We start from the raw sequence: 25,000 nt of genomic DNA, 5'->3' as shown, positions 1-25,000 counted from the left end.
TTAGATGATTTTTCTGAAAACTTTAGTTTTTCTCTTGCTCTTTGGAAGTTGCTAAAGTATGTACAAAAATATCTTTCGAGTAATGATTACTATATTTAAAAACAAATATTTTATAACTCGGGACATAAAAGTGGATAGCATGTCAAAGTTTTACTCTTACATACTTTTCCTGAAGTTCAAATGCTAAATTTTTTCTGTGCATGATGTGGTCTAGTTTTTTTGCTGACCAGTAGAACAATTTCATCGGTATTTCACTAAATTAATCACTAGGCTATGTTTTTGTAAAAATGAAATACTTTTAAAAAAAGATTATTTTTTACTTTGATTTTATGTTATTAACATTACACTTATACATATCAAATCAGAATGGAATAATATATATCAAACTCGTTAAATAAATTTTTATATCGAGTTTTAAAAGTTTAACACTGAAGTTTAAGGTTTAACTTTTAAAATGAGTTTTAAAAGTTAAACATTGAAGTTTACTTATTTAATTTAAACAGGTTTAAACATTTCATTAAAACTTTTGTTTTTTTAAATGGAATTTAAAAACTAATTTAAGGAGATATATCTTTTTATAGAATTACAAAATTGTGTTTCATAAACAACTAGATTTTTATAACACAGTAGATAATTTGCTATTGCAATTTCAGTAAAATTGTTGCAGTTCTTCAGTAATCATTATTATACATATATAATATAATAATATATAATACCAATAAAAAGGTCCTCTAATATATATTTTTGGATTTTCAGGTTCTGGTTGGGGAGGTGGGAGGGAGGAATCGCATACCCCCATACCCCCTTCTGGATCCGACAATAAGCTATCAGCTGGTTAAAAGTAAAAAACGGTGGTTTTTAACGCCAGCAATAAAACAAACTCGTATTATTATCACCGTTTGATTAACCGCAGAAGTAAATTTAGTTATCGGAAGGGTGTTAACTCTATAATCTACCCTACAATTAAAATTCCTATCGGAGGAATATTTTATTATGTTAAGAGAAATAAAAAATGGTGTATTATCAAAACAAACGTAAACAAATAAGTTTACTTTTTGAGCAAATAAGTTTTTATACATACTATATCAAACTTATATGATTTATACCTTGTTTTATGTAAATTTTCTTTTGCTTTAAATTGTTAGAAAATTTATATATATAAACTCTTATAAGATTTTTAAATAAATGGTATTATAAAATAAAATGCATTTTATTATTATACACGCACTATTACGAGCAATATGTATTAAAATAGATACGTATCTGTTGAACAATTATGTGTTTATTTATGTATAAAAGCTAATATACATTTACTTTGATTCATAAATAAACAAGTGGAATAATATATAAATACATACATACATACACACATACATATATATATATATATATATATATATATATATATATATATATATATATATATATATATATATATATATATATATATATATATATATATATATATACTATCCCAAGTTTTAGGTGATCAAGACAAAGGATATTGTCTTTGAATAAAGGTTTTTTCAAAACAAACAGAGCAGTTGTTCTGAACGGCGAATCAGTGTTGTTAATTGCATCAAAAGTAAAGTATTAAACTGCAAAAGCGTAACAAGCATAACTACCCAGATTGGTAGATGGTATAGTCAATCCTCCCCTTGATAAAACTTCAGTATATTAATTATCTAGGGAATCATATTTATCTACTCCAACCAATAGTTTATGACAGCATTTACCAAATCTTTTTGAAATTTTTTTGCATAACAACCTGCAATATTAAAAGCAACTTCTCTGCTATTTTCTTACAAAGGCAGTACTTAAAGAAGTGCACTGAAATTTGTCCGAAGCCTCGTTTATAATATGTTTATGATCATTAGTCTTTTTGACATCGCTATTGCAGATATCAATACCTTCTTTAACTAAATCTTTGTCAATAAATCTACTAAATTCAATATATAAACAAAACGCACAAAAATTGAATTTTACCTCGTTAAATTGTGAAAATCGTTAAAAAATATATCAAATTAAAAACAAGCAAATAAAAAGAAATAAACAATTTATTTGTTTTTTAAATTATTACTGTTTTAGATAAAATTAATGCTCAAATTGATATTCGTATTCGACTGGAAACCGTTTGTTCAGTATCCATGTTTGCAGCAAATTTTCACTTAACTGCCCAAAAATCTTTATATTACCTTATTATGTGCGGCAAAAAATTTTAACTTCTTTTTACAGCAAAATATTATTCTTTAAGGTAGAAAGAAAAGAGGTATAATAACTTCATAACTGGGAATATTGAATGAATTGTGTAATTTATAGTATAATATTGAAGAAATTATTATTTACCGACATTTTTTTACCGGTAAATTGGTAAAACAATTTTACAGATTTACTGGTATATTTTTGGCAAAAGCTAAACCCTATTATATATCATTTACAATCTTATAATCTATAAAAAATTAAAAAAAAGTGTTTTTTTACAGTTGTTAAAGTTTCTAGAGAAAAGTGACAGTACTTTTTTTAATGTAAAACTGCACATGCGCAGTTTCTCAAAGGTCTCACAAAAACCTTGCAAAATTATAAATCAAATAATAAATTTTTATTATTAAAATTAAATTGTTAAAACATTTGTAGAACGTTTTTTAAATTTTTTTACTGATACAATTATCGCTGAAGCGACTATAAAACATTTGCAAAACGTTCTTGCGCCAACTGGAGTTGTTTTAATGCATTACTAAAATTTAATAACTTTATTAATAACAATAATAAAAATTAAAAACAAATTGAGCTAGAATAGTAGAAAGAGACAAAGTTGATGTTAGAAATGAAGCTGATTCTTTAAGAAACACGATTTGAGGACTCTAATCAATAATTAAAAGTTTGAAAACATTGAAAAAGTATTTTTCTCAGAATTAGGTAATCTTGCACATCTAATCGAAATTGGAAAACTCCAAAAGTCATTATTATATATGTGTACTCAATAAACACATATGACCATCCTAAACGTTAAGAGCATGGTCGCTAGTTTCCATGAAACATTTTGTTAGCGCATTTATTTTCCCAAAACATAAAGAATTTTTTTATCTCATATTGTTAACTTAGCGCAATCAGAGCTTTATCTAAAAGCTATACTTGGAAAGAATAAACTCATTTTTATTTGTTTGAAAACTAAAGAAGATAGTTATACCCTTTGTTTGAAAAATTCATCGCCTAAAAATTTAGTATTAACTTGGAAATCCATTTTAATTTTAAAGTTAACAAAACGATTAAGTAACTTAATTACTTAATCAAATAAACAATAATTTGAAATTAAATTATTATAAACTATAAAGAATATAAACTAATCTTTTTAAGTTTTTTAGTGTTTCTGATATCTTCAAGATTTTAAACATGGAAGATTTTAATGGAAGAATTTAAGACTTTAAACATGGTTTAAAGTCAAATCAGAAAAAGTCACGTTATTAAATTAAATATTTTAAAAAGCTCGCTGCTTTTGTCATAAAGTGTCTCATAAATATCAAACATAAACTAAAAGTAACAGTTACAATAAAAAAGATATTAACATGCTAGAAACCAATATTTGGTTAAATAAGAAAACAAATAAAAAAAACGTAAAAAACTGAAAAAAAAAAAATTAAATTATTTCTTCCTCTATGTCCATTATAATAACTTCATTCAATTTTTTACGTTTGGCTTTTTTATAATTATTATTATAGGCAACCTTCATACAATCGATAAACTTTTTAAACAAATCTTTATCGAATATTTGATCAATTGTTTCACTTATTTCCATATCGAGATTGTTCTCATTCAATAAGTAATCGAATTTTGATAACAAATCTTCGCATAAAGTGTTTTTTAATTCAACAGCATGTATGTTTTTATATTCCACTAAAAGTAAATAATATTAATAATATATTTAAAAGTAATGACATTATTCAAAATATTGAATTTAAAACTTTACATTACTATTCATGACAAATTTAACATTAATGAATAGATTTATAAAATAAACAAGTTTTTTTAAAATTACTGGAGTTTTTCAAAGTGACAAAATACTAAAACATAAAAAAAAAACAAAAAACAAAAACAAAAAATAAATAAATAAAACAAGCTATAGCGAATATAGGTATTAAAATAAAGTAAAGAAATCCTTTTCTTTAAATTGCGATCTAAATCATTATTTTACCTTTTCTGATAGAGTCGTTTTCTATGAAAGGTTTATGATCATATTCCGCAACTTGTATAATTTTACTTTTTGAGTGAAATTTTCTTTCTGACTGAACTTGTGTCTGCGGCTGTGGTTTTCTTTGTCTATGTTTAAACCAACCTAATGTAATAATATGTAATGGCTGAAAAGCTCAAAAATTTTATAACTGTTTTTATTCTCATATGAAACATAGTAGAAAAAACTATATAAATAATTTCTGTTAAAATAAATTATAAAATCAAAAAAATACCTCTAATGCGTTCCAATATAAAATCAACTATCTCATAAGCATTATTTTGCAACTCAGCATTTGCACGAACCATGCTAAAAGCATCATTTAAAATGGATATGAAAATGTTCATTATGATCCAAATTGTAACAACATTGAAACCAAAAAAAAATATTGGGCCAAGAACAATGTTAGCACGTTCATATTGAATAAAACTGAATTTTCCCAATAATAATGAAACTGTTGAAACTATTGCTTCGTTGTAAGTCTTGTACTCACCCATTAATGCACCTAATACAATTTATTTTAAACGAACAATAAACCAAAAAGCTTTAGATGGTCACAGCCTGATAAACACTTTTAGTTCAATTATAGTTTAAATATTTTTATAAGATTTGAGTTTTTTAAGCATATATATATATATACATTTGTATTTATATATATATATATATATATATATATATATATATATATATATATATATATATATATATATATATATATATATATATATATATATATATATATATAACTATAATATATAAATATATTATAGTTAAAGAACATCATTTTCATTTGTGAATGTATTCATTAATATAATTGTTATATTTACATGTGCTAAAAAGATCGCCTGCGTATTGGATAACCAAGAAAAATATTTAAAAAATTAGAACATATCATTACACGCAAGTCAAATGCAGATATAGAGATAACTGCTGCCAATTTTACACGGAAATTTTATGATAAAAACCTAGCTAATGTTAGTCATTGGACTGTAACACAAAAACTATATGATGTAAGACGTTTTGACCATAATTGTAATCAGGACCTTCGAGAGGCGAAGGGGGCAAATTGATCCAGGCGCCAAGCTTAAACGGGCGCCTAGCGACCCAAATTTTTTTTTTTTTTTACAATAAATAGGAAATATTTAAATGAGTGACAATGTGAATACTACTTAGTTTTTATATTTAAGATTGAAGCTTTAGTATTCAAAATAAAACAGCATATGAAAAAAAAAAGTAAAATCTTAAAATCCATGACAATATTTTATTATAAACTATTTCTACAAAATAAAATAAAAAAGGATTTTGTTGTAGTTGAGTTAGACGGAACCGGGTGTATTCCTTAAGCTCATGAACAGTTAGCCATGCTAGCTCGTGCTGATTGCATGGAAGAAAAAGCATTGTGGTAAATATAATGGTAGCTGAATAAATTTTGCTTTGAAGCAGTCGACACTAATAGCACTAACAAATTTGTTAAGTAGTGCAATGGGTAAACAGTTGTTAAATAGGTTGAAGCGAACAAAACATTTTTGACAATTTCATGATAAAAGCACTACTTTTTCAAGTAGTATTTGACTGTTGAAGCAAAAAAGATAATTATAGTGTTGGATTTTTCAGGCAAATAAGCGGCCATGTCTTAACCAGGACCCGGCGAGTTGACAAGAATTTGAGTTTTTGCATCGGGTTTAAAGTTGACCGAACGTTGATTTTAAACCAAAAGAAAAAAAAACAAATTATTGCTTAAATTGTTGTTGGAAATGTAGAAATTTCCATTCAATGCATTAATGAAATTGGCTAAAGTGGTTCTTTAAGTTTACGGTTAGGATTAGTGCTGATTAAGTAAGTATTTGGTAAAATAAGTTGATTGATAAATAGTAAGTTTTATTTTGTTTTACAGTTGATAGTTAAAGGTTAAATAAGTATGTTGATAATTTAAAAGGTCTTTGAAAATTTTATGTAATTTTTATATATATATGTTGGTAGCGCCCTTGCCTCAGAAGCAAGATAACTCTAGCTTTGAAGCCATCTATGAGCACCATATTTCTAACTGATCTCTTGAGATCGGTTAGAAATGAAGTACTCTGTGATAAGAGTATAGTATCTTCTTTGAGTAAAAAAAAATTCAAAAAGTATTATAATTTTTGTTTTAAATTGTTATTTTTGTGGTTGCTAATTTAAGAATAAATGTTGGCAGCTCTTTAACATGCCATGGAAAACCTGGATCTAACCATAGAGCTGTACATTTAATTAGACAGCTGCTGAAAGATAAATAAAAAACTTAAATGGATTAGGAGCACTTGGTTTCAAATTTTCCAAGAAGCTGTAGCTGTAACTGGACCGCCAGGATTTAAAACTGAACTCGCTACTTAAAGTAAGCATAAATTGAAGTGTTTTCATAATAAGGCATCAAACATAGCCCATTTCCACAAAAGCCTAACAAAAAAACTCAAAGTAAAGGTTTTTTTGTTTTGGTTTAGAAAGTCTGACCCAGCAGATGGATTCAATAATTGAGGCAAACATGATGGTTTGAAATATATTTTTATTCATCTGTTTGGATGATGATGATCTTTCAAAATAAAGCTTGCAATCTTGCACGGTTTAATCTAAGAGATGCGATAACAAAGAGGGTATCATTGAAAAAGTTTCAATCATATCCTCAAAACAAACTCAAAACAACTTTCAAAGCGCAGAAATTCACTGCAGCTACTCAATTGAACTTTCAAGAAGAAACTTGAACTCCATTTTCCATACACTTGCGTTATGCTCTAGATTATCAACACTGATTGTGTGTCAGTTGCTGAGGGTGAGCTATTGTTTAGTAAACTCAAGAATATAAAAAATTCTTTTTATTCGACCATGGCCCAGGGTCACTTTGCAACGTCATAAAAATTTGGGCAGTCAGAAAAGCTTGAAAAGTTTATTTTAAAGTGTCTTATTTATCTTTCTAAAAGATTTTGTTTATTGAATTTTTGTTTATTAGTTTTAAAACTAATATTTTGAGTATGTCAGTGTTGATTGATGAACAGATTCTCAATCCAGAGAATTATTAGTAACACAGAAATACAATGTGCTGTATCAGAAAGAAATAATTACTGCGTAAAACTTTAAATTTTAAAATAAGTTTTCGGTTTGAAATAAGGGTGTAGTACTTTATTTTTGACCTGGGCACCATCGAAGGCTTTGATGGCAATTGGCATTAAAAACCTTTGATCAGTAAAAAGAGTAAGAAAGTCGATTACAATAAAATAAAGAGCATCTAAATTGGACAATCAAAGTTTTAAAAAAAGTAGTTTTCTCAGATCTAAATTGAACCTATTTGGAAGTGATGATAGACAACACATATTGGCACAAGAAATGACATTCGCTACAAAACGTTTGCAACTATAAAATATGTTGGAAGTGAGAATGTTCAAAGGCATCGTAAAAACAATTTATTATTATGCTGAAGAAACAATGCTACAGATTTGGATATTTCAGCAAGTTAATAACCACAAACATACATCTAAGCTGTTGGTTCTTAGCTTTAAATGTGAGAGTTTCAAAATAATAGGGCATATACCTAATAGTTCTAATAATTCTTAAAAATAGTTCTTGGAAACGCAAGAATTTCTAGTTTGAAAGCATATATATTACCTACTTGACCTACTTGTACTAATCAATTGATTTAATGTCACACGGTTGTGCGGTTGTTATCACTGCAAAGGGTATGGCAACCAATTATCATTAAAAAAAAATAATTTGTCTTTTATAGAAAATGGGACTTCAAATTTTTCTGGTAACAAAAATTGCTGCAAACCTTGGCATGTATAAATATAACAATTATAAAAATAATAAATATAAAAAATATATAATTAGATATAAAATTTGATTAAAAAGTAAAATGACCAAAAACACAGTTGAATAAAAAAAAACTGTTAATACAATACCTAATAATATATTTACAATAAATTTATACCGAATCATCAAAAGAAATTAATTGATTAACTCATTCATTTACATTTTACTTTTTTTATTAGAAATAAATCAAAAATAAAAAAAAATCAGAACTTTACCAAACGCAATATTAGAAAAAGTAACAAATGAACACAAAATGATAAAGAACACCATTCCAAACATTGATAAAGGATACCAAGCAGCTTTTAATGTATAAGATATCATTAAAACATGATGATTGAACTGCAAAAGTTTAAGGAACTTTAAAGTCACGAAGAACACAATAAGTGAAACAATGCAGACATAAACCCTGTCACAGTAAGAAGCAAATAGGAAGTTGATAAACACTTGTGGTTTTTTATCTGGAAGCCGTTGCAATAAAACTTTGGCCAAATAATCTTGAAATATCAATTTATTTTTATGTAAAATAAAGTAGAATAATGAATAATTAAATATACAAAATGTAAATATTTATAACGCTTGTAAATCGATAAAATAAAAAAAAAAACATTAATATAATACATTAATTTCTGGTCTTATTACAGTATTTAGTTAGTCTTATTACAATATTTTTTAGTATAATATTTATCCGCTGATTATCATATTATTACTATTATCAAGGACCTTTTATGTGATATTATCTTACATTCATTACTCAGCTTTGTTTAAATTTTCACACGCACAATTTTCGTCTTTTATTATTATTCAGAGAATTTCTTATATTCTTCACTACATGTTTCAGGCCTTGTTAAGAAGCGTTACGCAGCTCGCATTTTGCTTGCGAAAAGGCGATTTGCCTACGCGTTCAGCAGTTTTGCGCTACGCAAAAACTTATATCTTTTTTCGTTATATCTATTCGTTTTTTTATATATTTAAATTATCTTTTGATTGTCGTTAACGTGACGTTAATTCAGAAGAAATAAAGTCGTAAGTAAAAGCATTTAACCGCAATTGTAAACTAATAGATTTTTTGTTAAAGAAACAGTTTGTTAAATAATTTTTTTGTTGTTGATAAAAATTAGTTAAAAAAAATTAAGTGTTTTAAGTTTTATCTTAAGGAATTAAATATATAAATTTTTTTAAATATAAAATTTATTTTTAGTCATAATAGTTTAAAAAATGCACGATTCATTTTGATGTAAATATTTTATTAATAAGATATTTTGTTTATTGTTAATTCAATAACGTAAAGTTTTAACGACGTTCGTTTAATTTATGAATATAAATTATGATCACGAATATGTTATCGGTAATTGATAAACAACAAAAAAAAACTCTTTCTTGTTTAAAAACATTAAAATGAGTTCACATATTAAATAAGAAAAAATTTATTAACAGTTAATAAAATAACCAAAAACCAAAATCATAAGAAAATAAACATAAAAATCATAAACAAACATTATTTTACGTTTCATGAAAAAAATATTTTTTTCAAAATAAAATTTAGGTTATATTTGAAAAAAATAATAAAAATGATTTTTTAAATAAGAACTTAGATTTTATTTGTAACTTTTGTTATAGTGAGAAAAAAACAAACTGTATGATTTTTAACGCGTTAATAAAATAACTTTAATTACAATGCGGTACTTGAAAAGACGCGAGTGACGCAATATAACTTCTAACGATGCAAAATATATTTGATGAGTTGAGTAACTTAGAAATGCGTTGCGCGTTTTCGCTACGCAGCGAAATCTCGTAACAAGGCCTGATGTTTAAATCTTGACATTTTTGCAGGCAAGATTTTTCTATTTTTTGCTACAATATATTACTTGATTTTTAGTGATGATTTTAAGTTGTGCGATTGTTCATTTTCTTACACTTTAGATTGGTTAACAAAATTCAAATGAAGTATTCATGACAGCGTTAGAGTTTTTTGAAGACTCTATTGTGTTTTATTTAATTTTAAAAGGGTTTTTAATAGGGTATATTGCATTTTGATTGTTTTTGGTTTGTTTATGCTGGAAGTACCTATTTGGTTTAAATGGTCTTAGGGGGAAATTTATTAGCATTTTCTGTTTGCATACTTTAGTTCATACTTCTTCCTGACATAAGCAAGGTTTTTGAATCTTTAATTAACTAACACTTAACCTCTCATCTAGAATATAATAACTTACTTTCTGACCATCAATATGGGTTTCAATCTTTTCGTTCTATAGCTGATTTGCTAACAGTAATATCCGATAGATTTTATCAAGCATTAGATAATGATAGCATTAGATAGATGATTTATCAAGCATTAGATAAGTGGAGGGGTTAAGGCCATCGCTCTTGACATTTCTAAAGCTTTTGATAAAGTTTGGCAAGCTGGTCTTCTCCATAAGCTTTTACGCTTCTCCATAAGCTATTACGGTGTAACTGGTAACATCTTTAAAATGATTGAATCTTTTTTTTCCAATTATAGTATAAAAGTTGTCCTCAATGGACAGCACTGTTCTTCATATTCTGTAACCTCAGGGGTTCCTTAAGGTTCTATCCTTGGCCGTATACTTGTTTAAACTTACATTAACGAACTTCCAGATATTCTCACATCTAAGGTGGCATTGTTTGCTGATGATACTACCATTTATTCTTGTCACGATAAAAAGCCAATCGTTATCACAATATTTTAGATCTTCCTATATTTATGAACAATAATGTTCTCGAGGAGTCATTTACTCTTCATCTTATACAATTAACTTTTTCTTCCGATCTTTATTGGAAACGATATATCAAATATGTTGCAAAATTAGCATCTGCTAAGGTTGCATCTCTATATCAAGCTCGAAGCTTTCTTACTTCGAATTCTATTCTCTATCTCTATAAATCTCAAATACGGCCTTATATGGAATACTGTTGCCATATCTGGGGCGGATCTTCTAATGATGCCCTTTTCCATTTTGACAAGGTGCAAAATCGCATTGTAAACATAGTTGGACCTGCTCATGCAGCCAACCTCCAACCATTATCACATCGTCGTAATGTTGCTTTGGCCATTTGTAGTGAGTCCTTTTTTACTGCAGTATGGATTAGGCATAAGTTGCGGGGTAAAGCATAAGTGGCGATGATGTTTCTCTGACAAGATAAACTTGTTATAAGTGCTGATTCTTATCAAAATGCCAGTAATAATAGACGCAACTCTGAGGAGATGTTTATTATTTAATCAATACACAAATTATGTTTACACATCAGCATTAATCTTTTTTTTCCATTCTGAGGCCTTACATTGTAGTATGCATACTTTTTATTTTGTATTCAACTTTTTGTTTTATTTTTTTGTTTGGTGATATATTTTTTGTATATCTTCGTTTAGATTAGTGATTGTAAAACAATTTATTGTTTATTATTATTGTTAGTACTGTTAGGTGCATTGTCTGTCTTATTTATTTTTAAATACTCTTGACAAATGTCAAAAAATGCTTTGTTAAAAAAGTAATTCTCCTTTATTCTAATGTACTTATTTTCTTCCCTCAGGCGTTAACTGCTTGTGTGTGACCATTTGGCGAATTTATATGCCAAAGTTTTTAAATAAATCATAAATAAATCAACAATTAACATTTTATTTTACTTTATTTTTTCTCAAATCATATTTAATATTAAATTTAAAAAAGTACACACAATATTCAAAAACTTAAAAAATATTTCTTAAAAATTAATAGACGGTTAGCTCAAATCAAAACCCTAAATCAAAATTTGTACATCAGCAGCTAAATAAATCAGTACTATATGTGCACATTAACGGGCACCATTCATTAAACAAATCAATTAATAAATATAAACTTTTAAATATGAACAATGTACAAAAATTTGAAATTATTTTATTAATTTTTTTCTTTCTTAATTTAAACTGTCAAGAATAAAACATAAACCAATCTAAGTGCTGTATTTACAGTTTAAAATTTCCGGAAAATTTTGCTCAAAATTATCTGAAATTTTTAAACAAATTTTATTGCAATAAGCTTAAAGTTATTATGCAGTTTTATAAAATCCATTTCTTTACCAATATGTCTTTTATCATTAAATTGTAGGATTATATTGTTAAATTGTAGTATTTGGGTATTTTAAAAATATTCCAACAAAAAATATAAAGTAATAAAAACCCACAAGTGAAAAATGCACATCTTTTAGCCATATTTTTATAGCCAATATAAGAATTTAAAAACATGTAAAATACAAAATTAAGAAAAAATACCTTTATAAAAAAAAAGTCCTACAGCAATAATACAAAATATTATCAATGCAACTTCCACTAAATTCCAAAACTCTACAAAGTATTTACAACCAGTTCGATATAAAAAGCGAGATTCACGAATAGTAAATAATATAACCATCAAGATTAAAACAATATGTAAACCCAAAAAAACCTTTGATCCAGTCACTGAGCCATACAAATTGAACGTCAGAACAGTAAAGCTAGGAACAACTCCACCAGAAGCCAGAAACTCTAAGGCCATTGTAACCATGTTGAAATTTTTAGAAGCAGCATTAAACAAAGCAAACTCAATTAATATAGCTCGCGTTTGTCTATCAATCCACCTATGACTTTTGGCTTGAGCAAGTATAACCTGATTTTTCCATTTAGAAAATATTTCTATGACATAACCTCCGCCATAGTAAGTGTCTGAACTAGCTGTATATGGATAGCCATCAAGTTCTTTCCAGGTTTGATACCTCCATGGCATTGTTAAAGTATTAATTGTAGAGTTATAATGTTTTGGAATAGTCCAATTCAAATCAAAATCTCTTGTTTCCTCTAATGCAGTTTTATATGGAGACAAACAGTTTATAGCAATGAACTTAGAAATTGAGTCAGCTTTTGTACAAGAGTCTAAAGAGAAAAAAAATGCTTTTTCTTTTAAGGTGATTTTTTTTTAATATATCAGTTGGTCTAATAAATATAAATCAAACTTTTTGTAAAAATTTGTTTTTTAATTTTTGGGTTTCTGGTTAAAGTTATATATATAATTATTAATAAATTATAATATTATATAACCCAAATAAAATATAATATTATATAACCCCTAATAAAATATAATACTATATAACCCAAAGTTATATTTTAAGAACTCCTTTAATTTTTTTTATAAATTTTTAAAAAAGTTAATGAGATCATTTAAAAGTAACTTTTTATTCAAAAATGATAAAAATAGTATCAATGCTACTTCAAAACTTGGTAAAACAAAAGGAAGAAAGTAAAATAAAACACAGTTTAAATATCAGTAAAAAGAAAATTGTTCAACAAAAATCGGGGGAAAGAATTATATAGAATAGCCTTACTAAGCACCTCTAAACAATATTAAAATACCTTTGTATGCAGTTGTGTGATAAAAATAAACTAAAGATTGTCTAAAAAGCTTTTATGATTTAAAACAGATCACTAAACAATAATTAATAAAATGATTTTCATAACAATGCACACCAGTCAAATATTATAATTTTTATGAATAATAAAAAATACTATGAGTAACTCTTACTTGGCTTTATGCGGACTTGTCTAATTCGTATTCCATTCACAATTTTTGAGGTAAGATCATTTAAAAACAGTTTTCCAGGAAAATCTTTCATATCTGTATTGGTGTAAAAATCACTCAAGTTATACCAAGGTTCAGGAAAAACTTGAGGTAAAAAAAATTCTTCTACCCAATGCCAAAAATCTTGTGAGGATTGAATCTATTTGCACATTTTTGATGTAATAAAAAAACTTTAGACAACAATAAATTATCAAAACAATAAGGAGAATAAAAAAAATCGAAAAGAAAAAAAAAAAAAATGTATTTGATAAAAATATAGCTATGCTCATTTAACCTAAAAAATACAATTAAAAACATATTTTTTTTATAAGCCTAGATTTTTAAATACACTATTACTTTTAAAGTTTCCTTTTAAAAGTAACAGACAAACCTGATTAAATACTTTGCTTTGAAACAATGGGATGTTTGGATTTGCTGGCAATCTTAATTTCAAATTGAAAAGTTCTTGAACATTGCGAGTTTGATAGAAAGTGAGACTACTACGTGAAAAATAACCTATAAAGAACACCAAGCATGCATAGATAATGTGCAAAAAAAGTTCTGTAACTACAGCGTGCATCTTCTTGTGCTTTAGCCTTGTCTCTCTCATCTTTTTTACTGTAGAATAATCAAGAGGCTGCATTGTAATGCAATCACTATCAATTTTTAATTTATCTTTTGGCTTGTGGAGCCAGTTTTCATCAAAAGCTAATCTTTTACCTAAATTAAAGATTGTTATAATTAGTTTTTATTTAAATATCTTTTTTACAATAAGCTATAAACTATATGGTTTATTTTTTCAAAAGACAAGGTGAAAGTTAACGAAGCCAATTAAATTGATATTTTAGTGCATACCCGAGATGCTCAAAGATTAATAGGGCAAGTTGCTGTAAAAAAAGGTGTCTCTAAAATATGAGTCATATTTAAAATTAAATAACAAAGTTAGAGAGGTGTAAAGAATGAAACAGGGTAATTAGGTCGAGATTAAATCCCTTATAGAAATTGTGAAGTGCCTGAAAACACTAATTTAGTGGATTGAGGCAAAAGAGATCTGTAAAAAATCTAGTGTTTCAGTTAATTAAAAACGAGAAACTTTTAAAACTAAATTCCTTGCTAGCTTGATAAACTTTCAAATATTTTACAGTTTTGCTTGTTTTAGGCATTAGACATTGAAATTTTTTTTTTAGATGAGTTTTGATAATCTTTTTTTAATCTATTATAAAATGATAAACAATGTATTCCATGTATACCCATAGGAAAAGTGGGAAATTGACAAAAGGCAGGGTGGCCAGCTACTTTGTACAGTTAAATTTCCTGACTTTTTCCTGACTTTAGTCAGAATAAAGTCAGGAAATTCTATTTTTAGTTGTAAGTTTTAGAATTTTTTAACTCTTGTTTGTAAATGCTTCCTAGTTTAATATTTACGCTATTACGAAGTAAAAAATAATATAAAAGATATGTTATATATTGTATATATATATATATATTTTTTTTATATTCTTACATGATATAAGTTGCACGATAATAATTTATGTTTTAAACTTTTCTATATTATTTTTATAGGAGGTACTTTACAAGTATTTTCAAATGGAAATAAATTCAAACACTTGAGCAGATTGAGCTTCAAAATTTATAAATATAATTACTGAACTATAAAGATAATTTTTCAAGTGAATTAGTTTATTTCATTTTGGTGATAGCATTTTTAATTCTAGTTCAATCTCACTATATCTTGGTGATGATGTTGATTTAGCTTTGTTTTATTAGTATTTAATTCCTTAATTTTCTTCAGAGATAATTTTATATCAACACAGTCTTGTTTTTCTCACAACTTTTTTTCTCTTTTTCGTTTTAATGAATCTTTGTAGTGTGAATAGGACATGTTTACACTTTTTAACAGATTATAAAATAGATTTTACTACCTCGAATACACTTTCTTTAAATAAAGTTTGGCATAAGAGATCTCGTAACCTTTTCAAGTTCTTTATATAAGAATGGTGCTAATGGAGAATCTGACTGAAAAAGTCGTAAGAAGGCCCTACAAATTATGCCAAATATCGAAAAAAACGATTTAAGCAGGCATCACAAGATTATTGACAGCATCAGTAACAATGTTTACCATATAACTATTTGGTAGTTTAAACTGCGTGACATACAACAACACGTTATCATAAATATCTAAAGCTCTTTGACATATTTTCAAACCACCTTGTTGATCAAAATTTTAGAGAAAACCTATCACTTCCACGAATTGTTTGATAACCTGCCCAACAAGCAGGACAATCATGAAAAAGTTTATAAAAACGTCTGAGTACTGCTGGGTATATATTTATACATATATGTATACACGTGCTTAATGGGTATATATTTATGCATATATGTATGTATATATATATATATATATATATATATATATATATATATATATATATATATATATATATATATATATATATATACATATTTATAAATATATAATACATAAATTTATATATATACATAAATTTATATATATATATATATATATAAATTTATAATTTTATACACTCCATTTCACCTTTTTATGACCTGCTTGAAATGCACCATATAAAACATGCAGGCCACAGGATCCCACTTCAAGAATATATGTTTCAAACTTTTTTCCAATTATTTAGAATTTTAAAATATTTCAAATTCACATTAGGTCCATCCATAAAAATTTCTAAAATTTTGGCTTAAAGATTTTCATTTAAAACCATTTTACAAATCATTTGCAGTTGTATGACCAAGAAACACTGATGAAAAGTGTCTTGTAGTCACATGGTTACGAATAACATCCCAATAATGAATGCAAATATCCATTGAATCTTTTTGATCAGTTTTGTTTAAAGACTCATCAAAATGTACAACTATGTGTGTAGAGCTAAAAACCTTTTTTTTAAACAAGATCACGGAACATGGGGCAAGACCATGTGTGATGTCATAGGCTACTTTAGTTTTCCTAATAGTCATTTTTTAGCTATAGAATAGTTAAGTATTGAACGTGTTAAACCATATATAGCCATAAATAAAGAGAAGGGTGGTACTGTTGTGCTGGAAGAAATTGTTGAAAGGATTCGCATTAATTGAGAAGATTTGACTACACAGACGCTAATGCTAGTTATTTAAAAGCTATTAAATTTGATGATGAAACAAGTTGCTTGTGATACTGTATATTTCTGTGACTTGTTAGTAAAATAATCAAATACTGTTGGTTGGCTTTTTAAAGATATTTTTTTTAAATGCTTTGCATTTTTTTCATGACATTTGACTGCCATTATACCCATATTATAATGTCCTTCCACAAACATTATACATACCCTTTATTTTATCATCAGCTCTCTTAAGCCAACTCCATGATGGATGATTTTCAAGATTGATTCGGTCATTATCAAAGTAAGTTATTTTAGACATTTTTACTATTTCTATAATATTTACCTGGAAAAAATTAACATTATATTAACATAGTTTAATAAATATTTAAAAGATACGCAACAAGCTTTAGGTAATAATAAAATAGCATTCATATTTTATTTTTTAATACAAGTTTATTGATGTATGGCAAAATGAATATAAACTTTCCTTTTATATGATGGTTGTGTGAGAGTTTGTAAAATTCAAAAAATTTTGAAAAAGAAATTTCTTTCCCTTACTTCCACAGACCATTTTTACAACTGTTTTACTTTTCTTGTTGCAGGCCAGCAAAATATACGAGGCTTCTTATGAGAGACTTTTTATGAATAGATAAGAAATTTTAAGAGAGGCTGGTTGGCATATATAAAGTATGTATGCAGTATAATCACTGATTTTTGTCCTTGATGTCTGTACCCTTTCTATGACTCCTTCCTCTCTGCAACCATACCATTACTTATTAAAAAAGAGCTTGCCTTCCCTCCCCCCTTTCTACTTCCTTCCTGGTAAAAGTGAAAAAGTAAGAGTGAAGTCTAAGTTTTAAGCGATTTCAACATTTTTCAAGTCTTTGGCTACTATTTACTTAACAACTATCACTATGTTTTTTCAAAGGTTGTCATGTATTATTTGCTTCTATTTCTTGGCATTAAATATCTAATAGCTAGCTGAGCACATATATATGATTCTCTTTGCTCATGTGTGTTAAGATGGCTTGAAGCTTCAGTTCTGAATTTGACACATTTGTTAACCAACTGAACTTCAATAGAATAGTTTAGAAAAATCTTCAAATTGTGGCAGAAGTAAGAGTACAGATAAGTGGAGGCTCAAACTTAAGTTTCATGACGTGAGGTCTGATAATTGATTAGTATTAGGATTTACTTCTAATGATTTTCTTAATCTGAGACTACTATCTCTAACTTGAGTTACCTCATCTCTTGTAACTCCTTAAGAATTTATAAGAAATTTCAAGTATCTGTTTTCAACTACCTCTTTTCTTTCTACTACATTTTGGCTTCGAAGTGTGATTTTCAAATTATTCAGAAGGTGCATACCACAATGATCACCTGATTTTTGGCATAACAACATCTAAAACACTTTTGCTCTGAGTTTCAAGAAGTTCTAGTTGACTAAAGACTTTTTGATCTCCCAACCCAACTTAATTAACTTAAGTAATAAACCAGGAATGTAAATAAACACTAACAATAAAATTCAAAATTATTCTTAGATTCTCCATGTTTTCAACAGTAAGGTCATGGGAGACCCAAATTCTGCAAAAATCAAGTGCTGTTGTCAACCAAGTTAAAAACTTTTATAATCATTGTATTATAAATTGAACATGTTTGATTCAGAGAAAATTTATATTAAGTTTGATTATTAACTTGAACTATATTCTGTCCACTGCCATTTTTAAATGTTGAAGAGCAGCTGTTTACATAAATTGTTTCAACAGTTTCATGGTGTACATAATCCTGCATAAAGTTTTCTACTTAAATAGTTACCAGTCTTTCTTTTTATTTCATTGCTAGCTATCATTGTTGTTTTATTTTGATTATTTTCAATAATCTCCTATCTGCACCACCAACATGAAAAGTTTCGAAGCTATTAACTTTTAGTCCTCTGAGAATAAAAGTTCATACATTCTGAACCGCATTTGTACTCTGATGAAAAAAGTAGTTCACATTTGAAAAATAAGATGTCCACAAGCCTGTCTAATTTTCAAATAAAAACCTATCTTTTTCGGCTTTTTTTTCCACGTCCAATGCCAAAATCAACAGCTTATTTCCATAATTACTTATTTTTTAAATTATTATTTTTTCATGAATTATAACAGAATATGTAAAAAGTGCTTTTAACCAAGGACCAAGTAAAGCAGGTAATATATTTGTTACTTGCTAACTATCTATAGTACAGTTCTTAATATATTTCTCATCAATTTTTATTAAAAGTATATCATATCTTAGCATACATGTAGGTGTTGACAACTTTATAAAACAAAATATGTCTACTAGGGTTTTCCTTTTGAAGTATTATAAGGTATTATGAAGTGCTGATTACCTTTTAATGAAAAAAAAAAACTCGTACAAACTATTATTGATAACCAAATAAGTGAAATTAAAATCAAGCTCACATCAAAATAGTTTCATTATTTAAAATTCATTTATTTAAAAAAATAAGTTATATTTTTTCACTACTCTTTTATCTAAAAAAAAAAGTACATTAAATCTAATACTACTTTGGTCAAGTTATTTACAGTAATACTTCTTATACAGAACAGTTTTTTCCGAGTTATTATATTACTATAATAAAATAAACAATTTAATAAATGGTCATAAAAAATTATATTTTTAGTGAAAACTTTGTAAAGGCCACTGTACTCATATAATTATGTAATAAATTATTAGAAATTAAAAGAAAAGGTACAATCAAAAAATGTTAGATTTTTATTAAATAATTATTAACAGAACAAAATTTATTGAGGTTCTAAACAAAAATATGTAAACAATATATTATTACACTGAAAACTGAAAAATTTGGAGTTGGTTGATTTCAAGTTGGTTGCAATCATTTGAGGTACAAGCAATTGCAGGGCAAGTTAAAGAATTAATTTTTTTTGTTAAATACCTTGCTTCTCAACTTCACTATTTTCAGTTTCATCATCAGTCTTTTTTACAACAAGAACCATAACAACAACCACAACAAAAATTTTTAATGGATCCAATACAAGTATACTTTTAACCTAAAGTCATAAAAGAACTTAAATCTATCCTGTTAATCAAGAAACATCAAAATATAAAAAAAATAATAAAAAATTAAAAAAATTGGAAATAACTAAGAAAATAAATCTGTAATCGAAATAGATAAAAAAACAATATTTAGGTGATTCAGAAAACTATTTACAACACTATTAAAAAATACAAAATATTAGTATTTAAGTTTAAGAATATATAATTATACTATAAAAACAAAAATTTTTTATAATATATTCACTAATATTCACTCTTTGTTTGATAACTGGCAAATCACAAAGCTGCACTAAGCTCTACATCACTTTCTACATGTTCATATCTTAAATCTTTTCGAATTTTGTGTTTGTAACATACCACACACCTTCTCTAAGCATTGGTCAAGTATTTGTAAAGGGTTGTTTGCTACTAATCCAGAGTGATTTTTTTGCATAAAAATAAAGTTATAAATTTACATAAAAAAATTGAATAAAAATCTTCAGCTTTTTAAAATGATATTTAGGGGTGGCTCAATAGGTTTGAAATTTTACACGGAAACTGGTTTCATGAACTTTTTTTAAAAGAATCATATCACTGCCAGGCTACATATTTTGCATTAACAATACATATTAATCAAACTAATTTAATCATACTAATTAACAAATTTGAAATTAATAACAGTACTGAAAGTCTATGACTAAAATATATTAAACCTGAGAAAGTCAATTTATTGGAGTACTCTCCTGATGTCCCTCAAAATGTAACGATTTTTTTGCTGTTTTGAATTGTTCTCTGTGTTGTTGCACAATGTGCAGAAGAAATTGTCTTTGCTTCTCGCTCTTGGTCAGTATTTTATTATACTGTGTGATTAAAGCTACACCTCTTTCAGCACAGTCATTAACAACTCTCATTCTATTCACTCTGTCTTTAGCCTTTTTGTAAATGTCATCTGTGTCCCAGCTAACTGGATCAATGTCAAACAAAGCCTGTTCATCAATTCCCAAAAGTCGAAAGAATGCTAATGTTTTTGATGTTACAAAATCTTCAATCGACTTCAAATGAATGTCATTAACATTTCCCAATCTTTTTAGGTTGTCTTTTTGTGGTTCATTATTCAATCTTTCAATCATTTTTTGTTTTGTTTTATGTGATACATTACTTGAAAAGAAGCTCAATCCAATGAGTTCTTTGCTCAAGTACCATGCCGTTGCCTTCTCTCCAACTTTTTTGTTAATTATTTTGTACGATTCAAATTTCTTCATTAATTTCAAATCATTAGCAGGTGCTTTGGAAGCAAATGGACTAGAAAACCATGCAGACATGTACAGAAGAGTTGAAAACAGATTGAACTCCAACAGGGATTTCTCTTCCTTTGTAGTAACCTTGAATTGCTTTCAGAACATGTACATTTTTATACAGAAGATGACCTTAACCATCCACCGTGCGTGATGAAATGCACCTGGCACATTCAAATGTTGTCTTCTAGGAGGGATATTGCCAAGAAACATTATTTTCAGTTCCAAAAATTCCCTATAACCATCTCTTAGTTGGCTAACAGTTTGTAAACAATTTTTTACGAAACGAACAGCCGCATCTTTGAGATCATTTAAATAAATATTGTTTGGACCACTGAACAATTTTTCATCAAGACATTCAAATTCATTTTGATCAATATAGTTCTAGTTGTTTTTGAACCGATTGAATAACAAAATATTTGGTCCACTAGATGGGCCAAAAAGACACTTGAATACATCTGACACAATAATTTCATCCATATGATGATGGCATGCTAAGTGCAATAGATTTTTCTCTAATAATTTTTTAATTAATGTACATGCTCCAGAATGACAGCCGGTGTTACTCAATGTAGTGTCGAAGCACATTCCAACAATTTCTTTTTTTACTCCCCATTCTGTTAAGCTAGAAACTGTGGCATCCGCCATTGCTGCACCTGTTCTGGTCACAAGTTTGGGAACTCCAAGCATAGTTATATGAGTAAATACTATTGTGTACCACTGCTTCACCCAATTTCTTTCAATTTCATACAATGCCACTATTTGGTCACTTTTGTTAATGCTAGAGGCATATTTTGATTGCAATCATCAATATTTTGATTGTAATCATCAAGCTAAAGAAACCTGCTTTTTTCTACAAGCTCAAAAAACATTTTTAGTTGCATCAAAAATGCAAGTTGACGTGGTATATACATTTTTCAGGGTTCCACCAGATTAAAAAATTGAAACTCCAGGAATGTTGAGGACTTTTTTATAGATAGCTCAAAATAACACAAAAATACTTATATTCGTTATATTCTTTGTACAAAACTATATATTCATTTATTCTCAACTTTTCTTTAATAGAAGTAAGCAAACCTTTTTGGTATTTGCAAACTGTTCTTATGGTATCTGTAGAATTAGCAATGAAACTGATGAAAGCTCATAATAAGAAAACCAGTTGTCAATGAATAGTCTGTAGCCCTGGTCAAGTAAGCCATCCATAAAAAAGCATTATAACTTTTTATTGCAATATAGCGATAATCTGAACTTTGATTATTAGTTACCATTGACCATTCTACAGTAAAAGAGCATCAATCAATGCAGGCATTTCTATTTCAAAACCTAATTCTAACAATTCTGGTTCTGAATTTTCTCTATCAGAACCATCAGATAAACTACATTCTTCTTCTGAAACCTGACTCAACTCTTTGCTTTGATATATTTTTTAACTCTTGATAAGCAAATGTTCACTTTTTGATACTGAATTTTGCACTAAAAGTTTCTTATACATTATATTAAAAATAGAAGTAAACACATGTAAAATTGAATTATTGAGACAAAAGCTCAATTATTATGCAGTAATTAATCTTGTGAAAAATAGACGTATCACTACTGAATATAATAATAATAATAATAATAATATATATATATATATATATATATATATATATGTATATATTAAAAAAAAGCGAGAAATAATGTTGCCAGAAACTATTAACTTCATTATGAATATTGATAACAATGATCACTGTCCGATTGATCAAAAGGAAGTCTGCAGAAGTATGTTTTTATCATTGACATACTATTTCAGTAAACGTTATACCTAAATATTAGCCTTTGAATAGTTGTTACAGAGGTTTAGTTATTACGAAAATGAGTTGCGGTTTATATAAGACAACTGGACACAAATCAGAAAGGGCTAGTTTAGTTGGTGAAGGCAAAAGTCCAACAATTATAGTAAAATGCAAATTGTTTAAGCAAAAAAAAATGTTTTACATTAACTTTAAAATACCGGGAGTTGTTTCTTTAGGCTGTGTCAAAAAAGGGAGACACCATTACTAGTCAATACTATGTAAGAAAATATTTGGAACCTATTATGTCAGAAAGTAATAAGAAAAGTAAAGTATATATTTATATATACTTTACTTATATATAAAGTAAAGCATATATAAAGTATATATATATATATATATATATATATTTATATATATATATATGTACATAAATATATATATATAAATAAATATACTTTTCTAATTTTTAGTTGTCTTCAACAGCATGTTTCTCCATCAGTAGGTTCATCAGAAAGAATGTCTAAACATCAAAAAGTTCAAATTATAAAAAAATTATTTCACAAGAAGTTGGGAATCGTTATAACTAACTATGTAATAATTGTAGTATTTTGCATCACGGAAGTTGCATTAGCTACATTAGATAATTAAAAATATATGAAAAGAATTTTTTAGAATAAGGATAATTTTAGACTGGTTTATAATTTTTTTTTAAAAACTTATTTTCATGCCTGCATTTAGACATTAATTTATATTTTTTATGCAGTAAATTTTCTTGATCTAAATGAGTAATAATTTCAAATTTTTCTTTTAAACATTGTGTACATTTTTTGGAAATGTTATTATAGGCAGGCGCAGTTTTTAGAATAGATCAGTTTAATTTAAAATTAGTATTTTTTTCTTTCGAGTTGCCAAATATATTTCGACAGCATAGTCTCTTTTAAATATTTTTTATGTTTAAAAGATTGTATATATATATATATATATATATATATATATATATATATTTAGCAAATAATATTTATTTATATATTTGTTAAATATAAATATTGTTTTAATTTATTTTTTTGTAGTATTTATTTTGCTTATAAATATTTATCTAATTATATTATATATTCGTATTATTAAATTTTAATCATTGATAAGTAACCTTTTTATCAAGCTTCTCATCAAACCAAGTCCAAAGACTTTAATCTAAATACAAGCACTTTAAGTTTGAAATAATGATGATAATAATAGTAAAAATAATAATAATAATAACAATAATAGTAGCAATAATAACTATTTAATATAATACAGTTTTTATTACCAAAACCCCTGTGTTTTTTGACACATTTATTATAATAAAACTTTTGTCATATTTTTATTTTGGTTTGGCTTCTGTTGAATCATGACTTTAATTATTTAATTTGCATGACTTGAAATTTAGTTAATTATTCATTAGCCAAAAACTAGAGAAACACTTGAATTCTACACAAAAATAAAAATAATTCATTTTTCTGAAAACATTGTAAAATTTTTCAGCATTACAAAATTATCAGTTATTGCAATTTTGTGAGACTTTGTTGTTTGAGTCGCCATTTTTCAAAGCAATTGCTTTCATCTTGTTTTTCTGCATAGCGGCTTTGTTTGTCAAGTTTTGTGTTTTGGAGTAAAGAGTAGAGAGGGTTGTAACCACAAAAAGTAGCTTTCTCGACTGTAGTGGCCCTCTCAATCTTGAGGTAAATAACATTAAAAAAAAATGTTCTACTCTCTGAAAGCCCTTAGTTTATTAAGCTAATATCAAACAGTTAGCCCTTACTAAGCTGTTTAATTTATCTTGTCAAACAGCTTAGGGTGTATCCAGAAATTTTTAAGGTGGGTGTACTTTTGTGTATGTTTGCTACCAAAAAAAATAGGCAAAACTTTTAAAATTTGTTTTAATTGCAAATTATGTTTTATTACATTAGTTTATATTTTTCTAATTCAAGAAACTATTTTAAAAATTATTTTATATATTTTTAGATAAACAAAGATAAACATAAACTTTTTTCACTTGTTTTATTTTGTTCTAATTATAAAAATAATTAATTTAATTATTTAAAATAATTAATTAAATTATTTAAAATAGTTATTTTATTTACTTAAAGTAATCAATTAT

General features: G+C 26.7%; 2 protein-coding genes and 1 pseudogene across 2 annotated transcripts in view; 1 reads left to right on the top strand and 2 right to left on the bottom strand.

Annotated features, from left to right (window-relative positions):
- Positions 1–25,000, top strand: part of LOC136080705 (uncharacterized) — a 200,251-nt gene that overhangs the window by 1,911 nt on the left and 173,340 nt on the right. The gene's annotated exons all lie outside the window — the stretch shown is intronic.
- Positions 3,499–20,247, bottom strand: LOC136079913 (polycystin-2-like protein 2). Its single transcript, XM_065796585.1, has 9 exons — positions 20,179–20,247; positions 19,693–19,807; positions 14,033–14,361; positions 13,606–13,801; positions 12,324–12,959; positions 8,275–8,553; positions 4,461–4,730; positions 4,190–4,330; positions 3,499–3,891 (listed from the first exon to the last, which is right to left on the bottom strand). The coding sequence occupies exons 1-9, from the start codon at positions 20,245–20,247 to the stop codon at positions 3,635–3,637; spliced, it is 2,292 nt and encodes a 763-aa protein (XP_065652657.1). The 3' UTR covers positions 3,499–3,634.
- LOC136079912 (septin-6-like) overlaps positions 24,030–25,000 on the bottom strand; it is a 24,403-nt pseudogene continuing 23,432 nt past the window's right edge.

This window comes from Hydra vulgaris, chromosome 05 (assembly GCF_038396675.1).
Source record: "Hydra vulgaris chromosome 05, alternate assembly HydraT2T_AEP".
In the NCBI taxonomy this organism is placed as follows: domain Eukaryota; kingdom Metazoa; phylum Cnidaria; class Hydrozoa; order Anthoathecata; family Hydridae; genus Hydra; species Hydra vulgaris.
Note: the sequence above shows the minus strand (reverse complement) of the source record. Positions and strands in the feature narration are given on the sequence as shown.

Excerpts from the sequence above, each read along its gene's own strand:
- LOC136079913 (XM_065796585.1), bottom strand. The coding sequence starts at position 20,247 with ATGCAAAAAAATCACTCTGGATTAGTAGCAAACAACCCTTTACAAATA. Across the intron at positions 12,960-13,605 it reads ACAAGTCCGCATAAAGCCAA|ACTCTTGTACAAAAGCTGAC; the intron begins GTAAGAGTTACT and ends TTTTCTCTTTAG. Across the intron at positions 4,331-4,460 it reads TATATTGGAACGCATTAGAG|GTTGGTTTAAACATAGACAA; the intron begins GTATTTTTTTGA and ends TTATTACATTAG.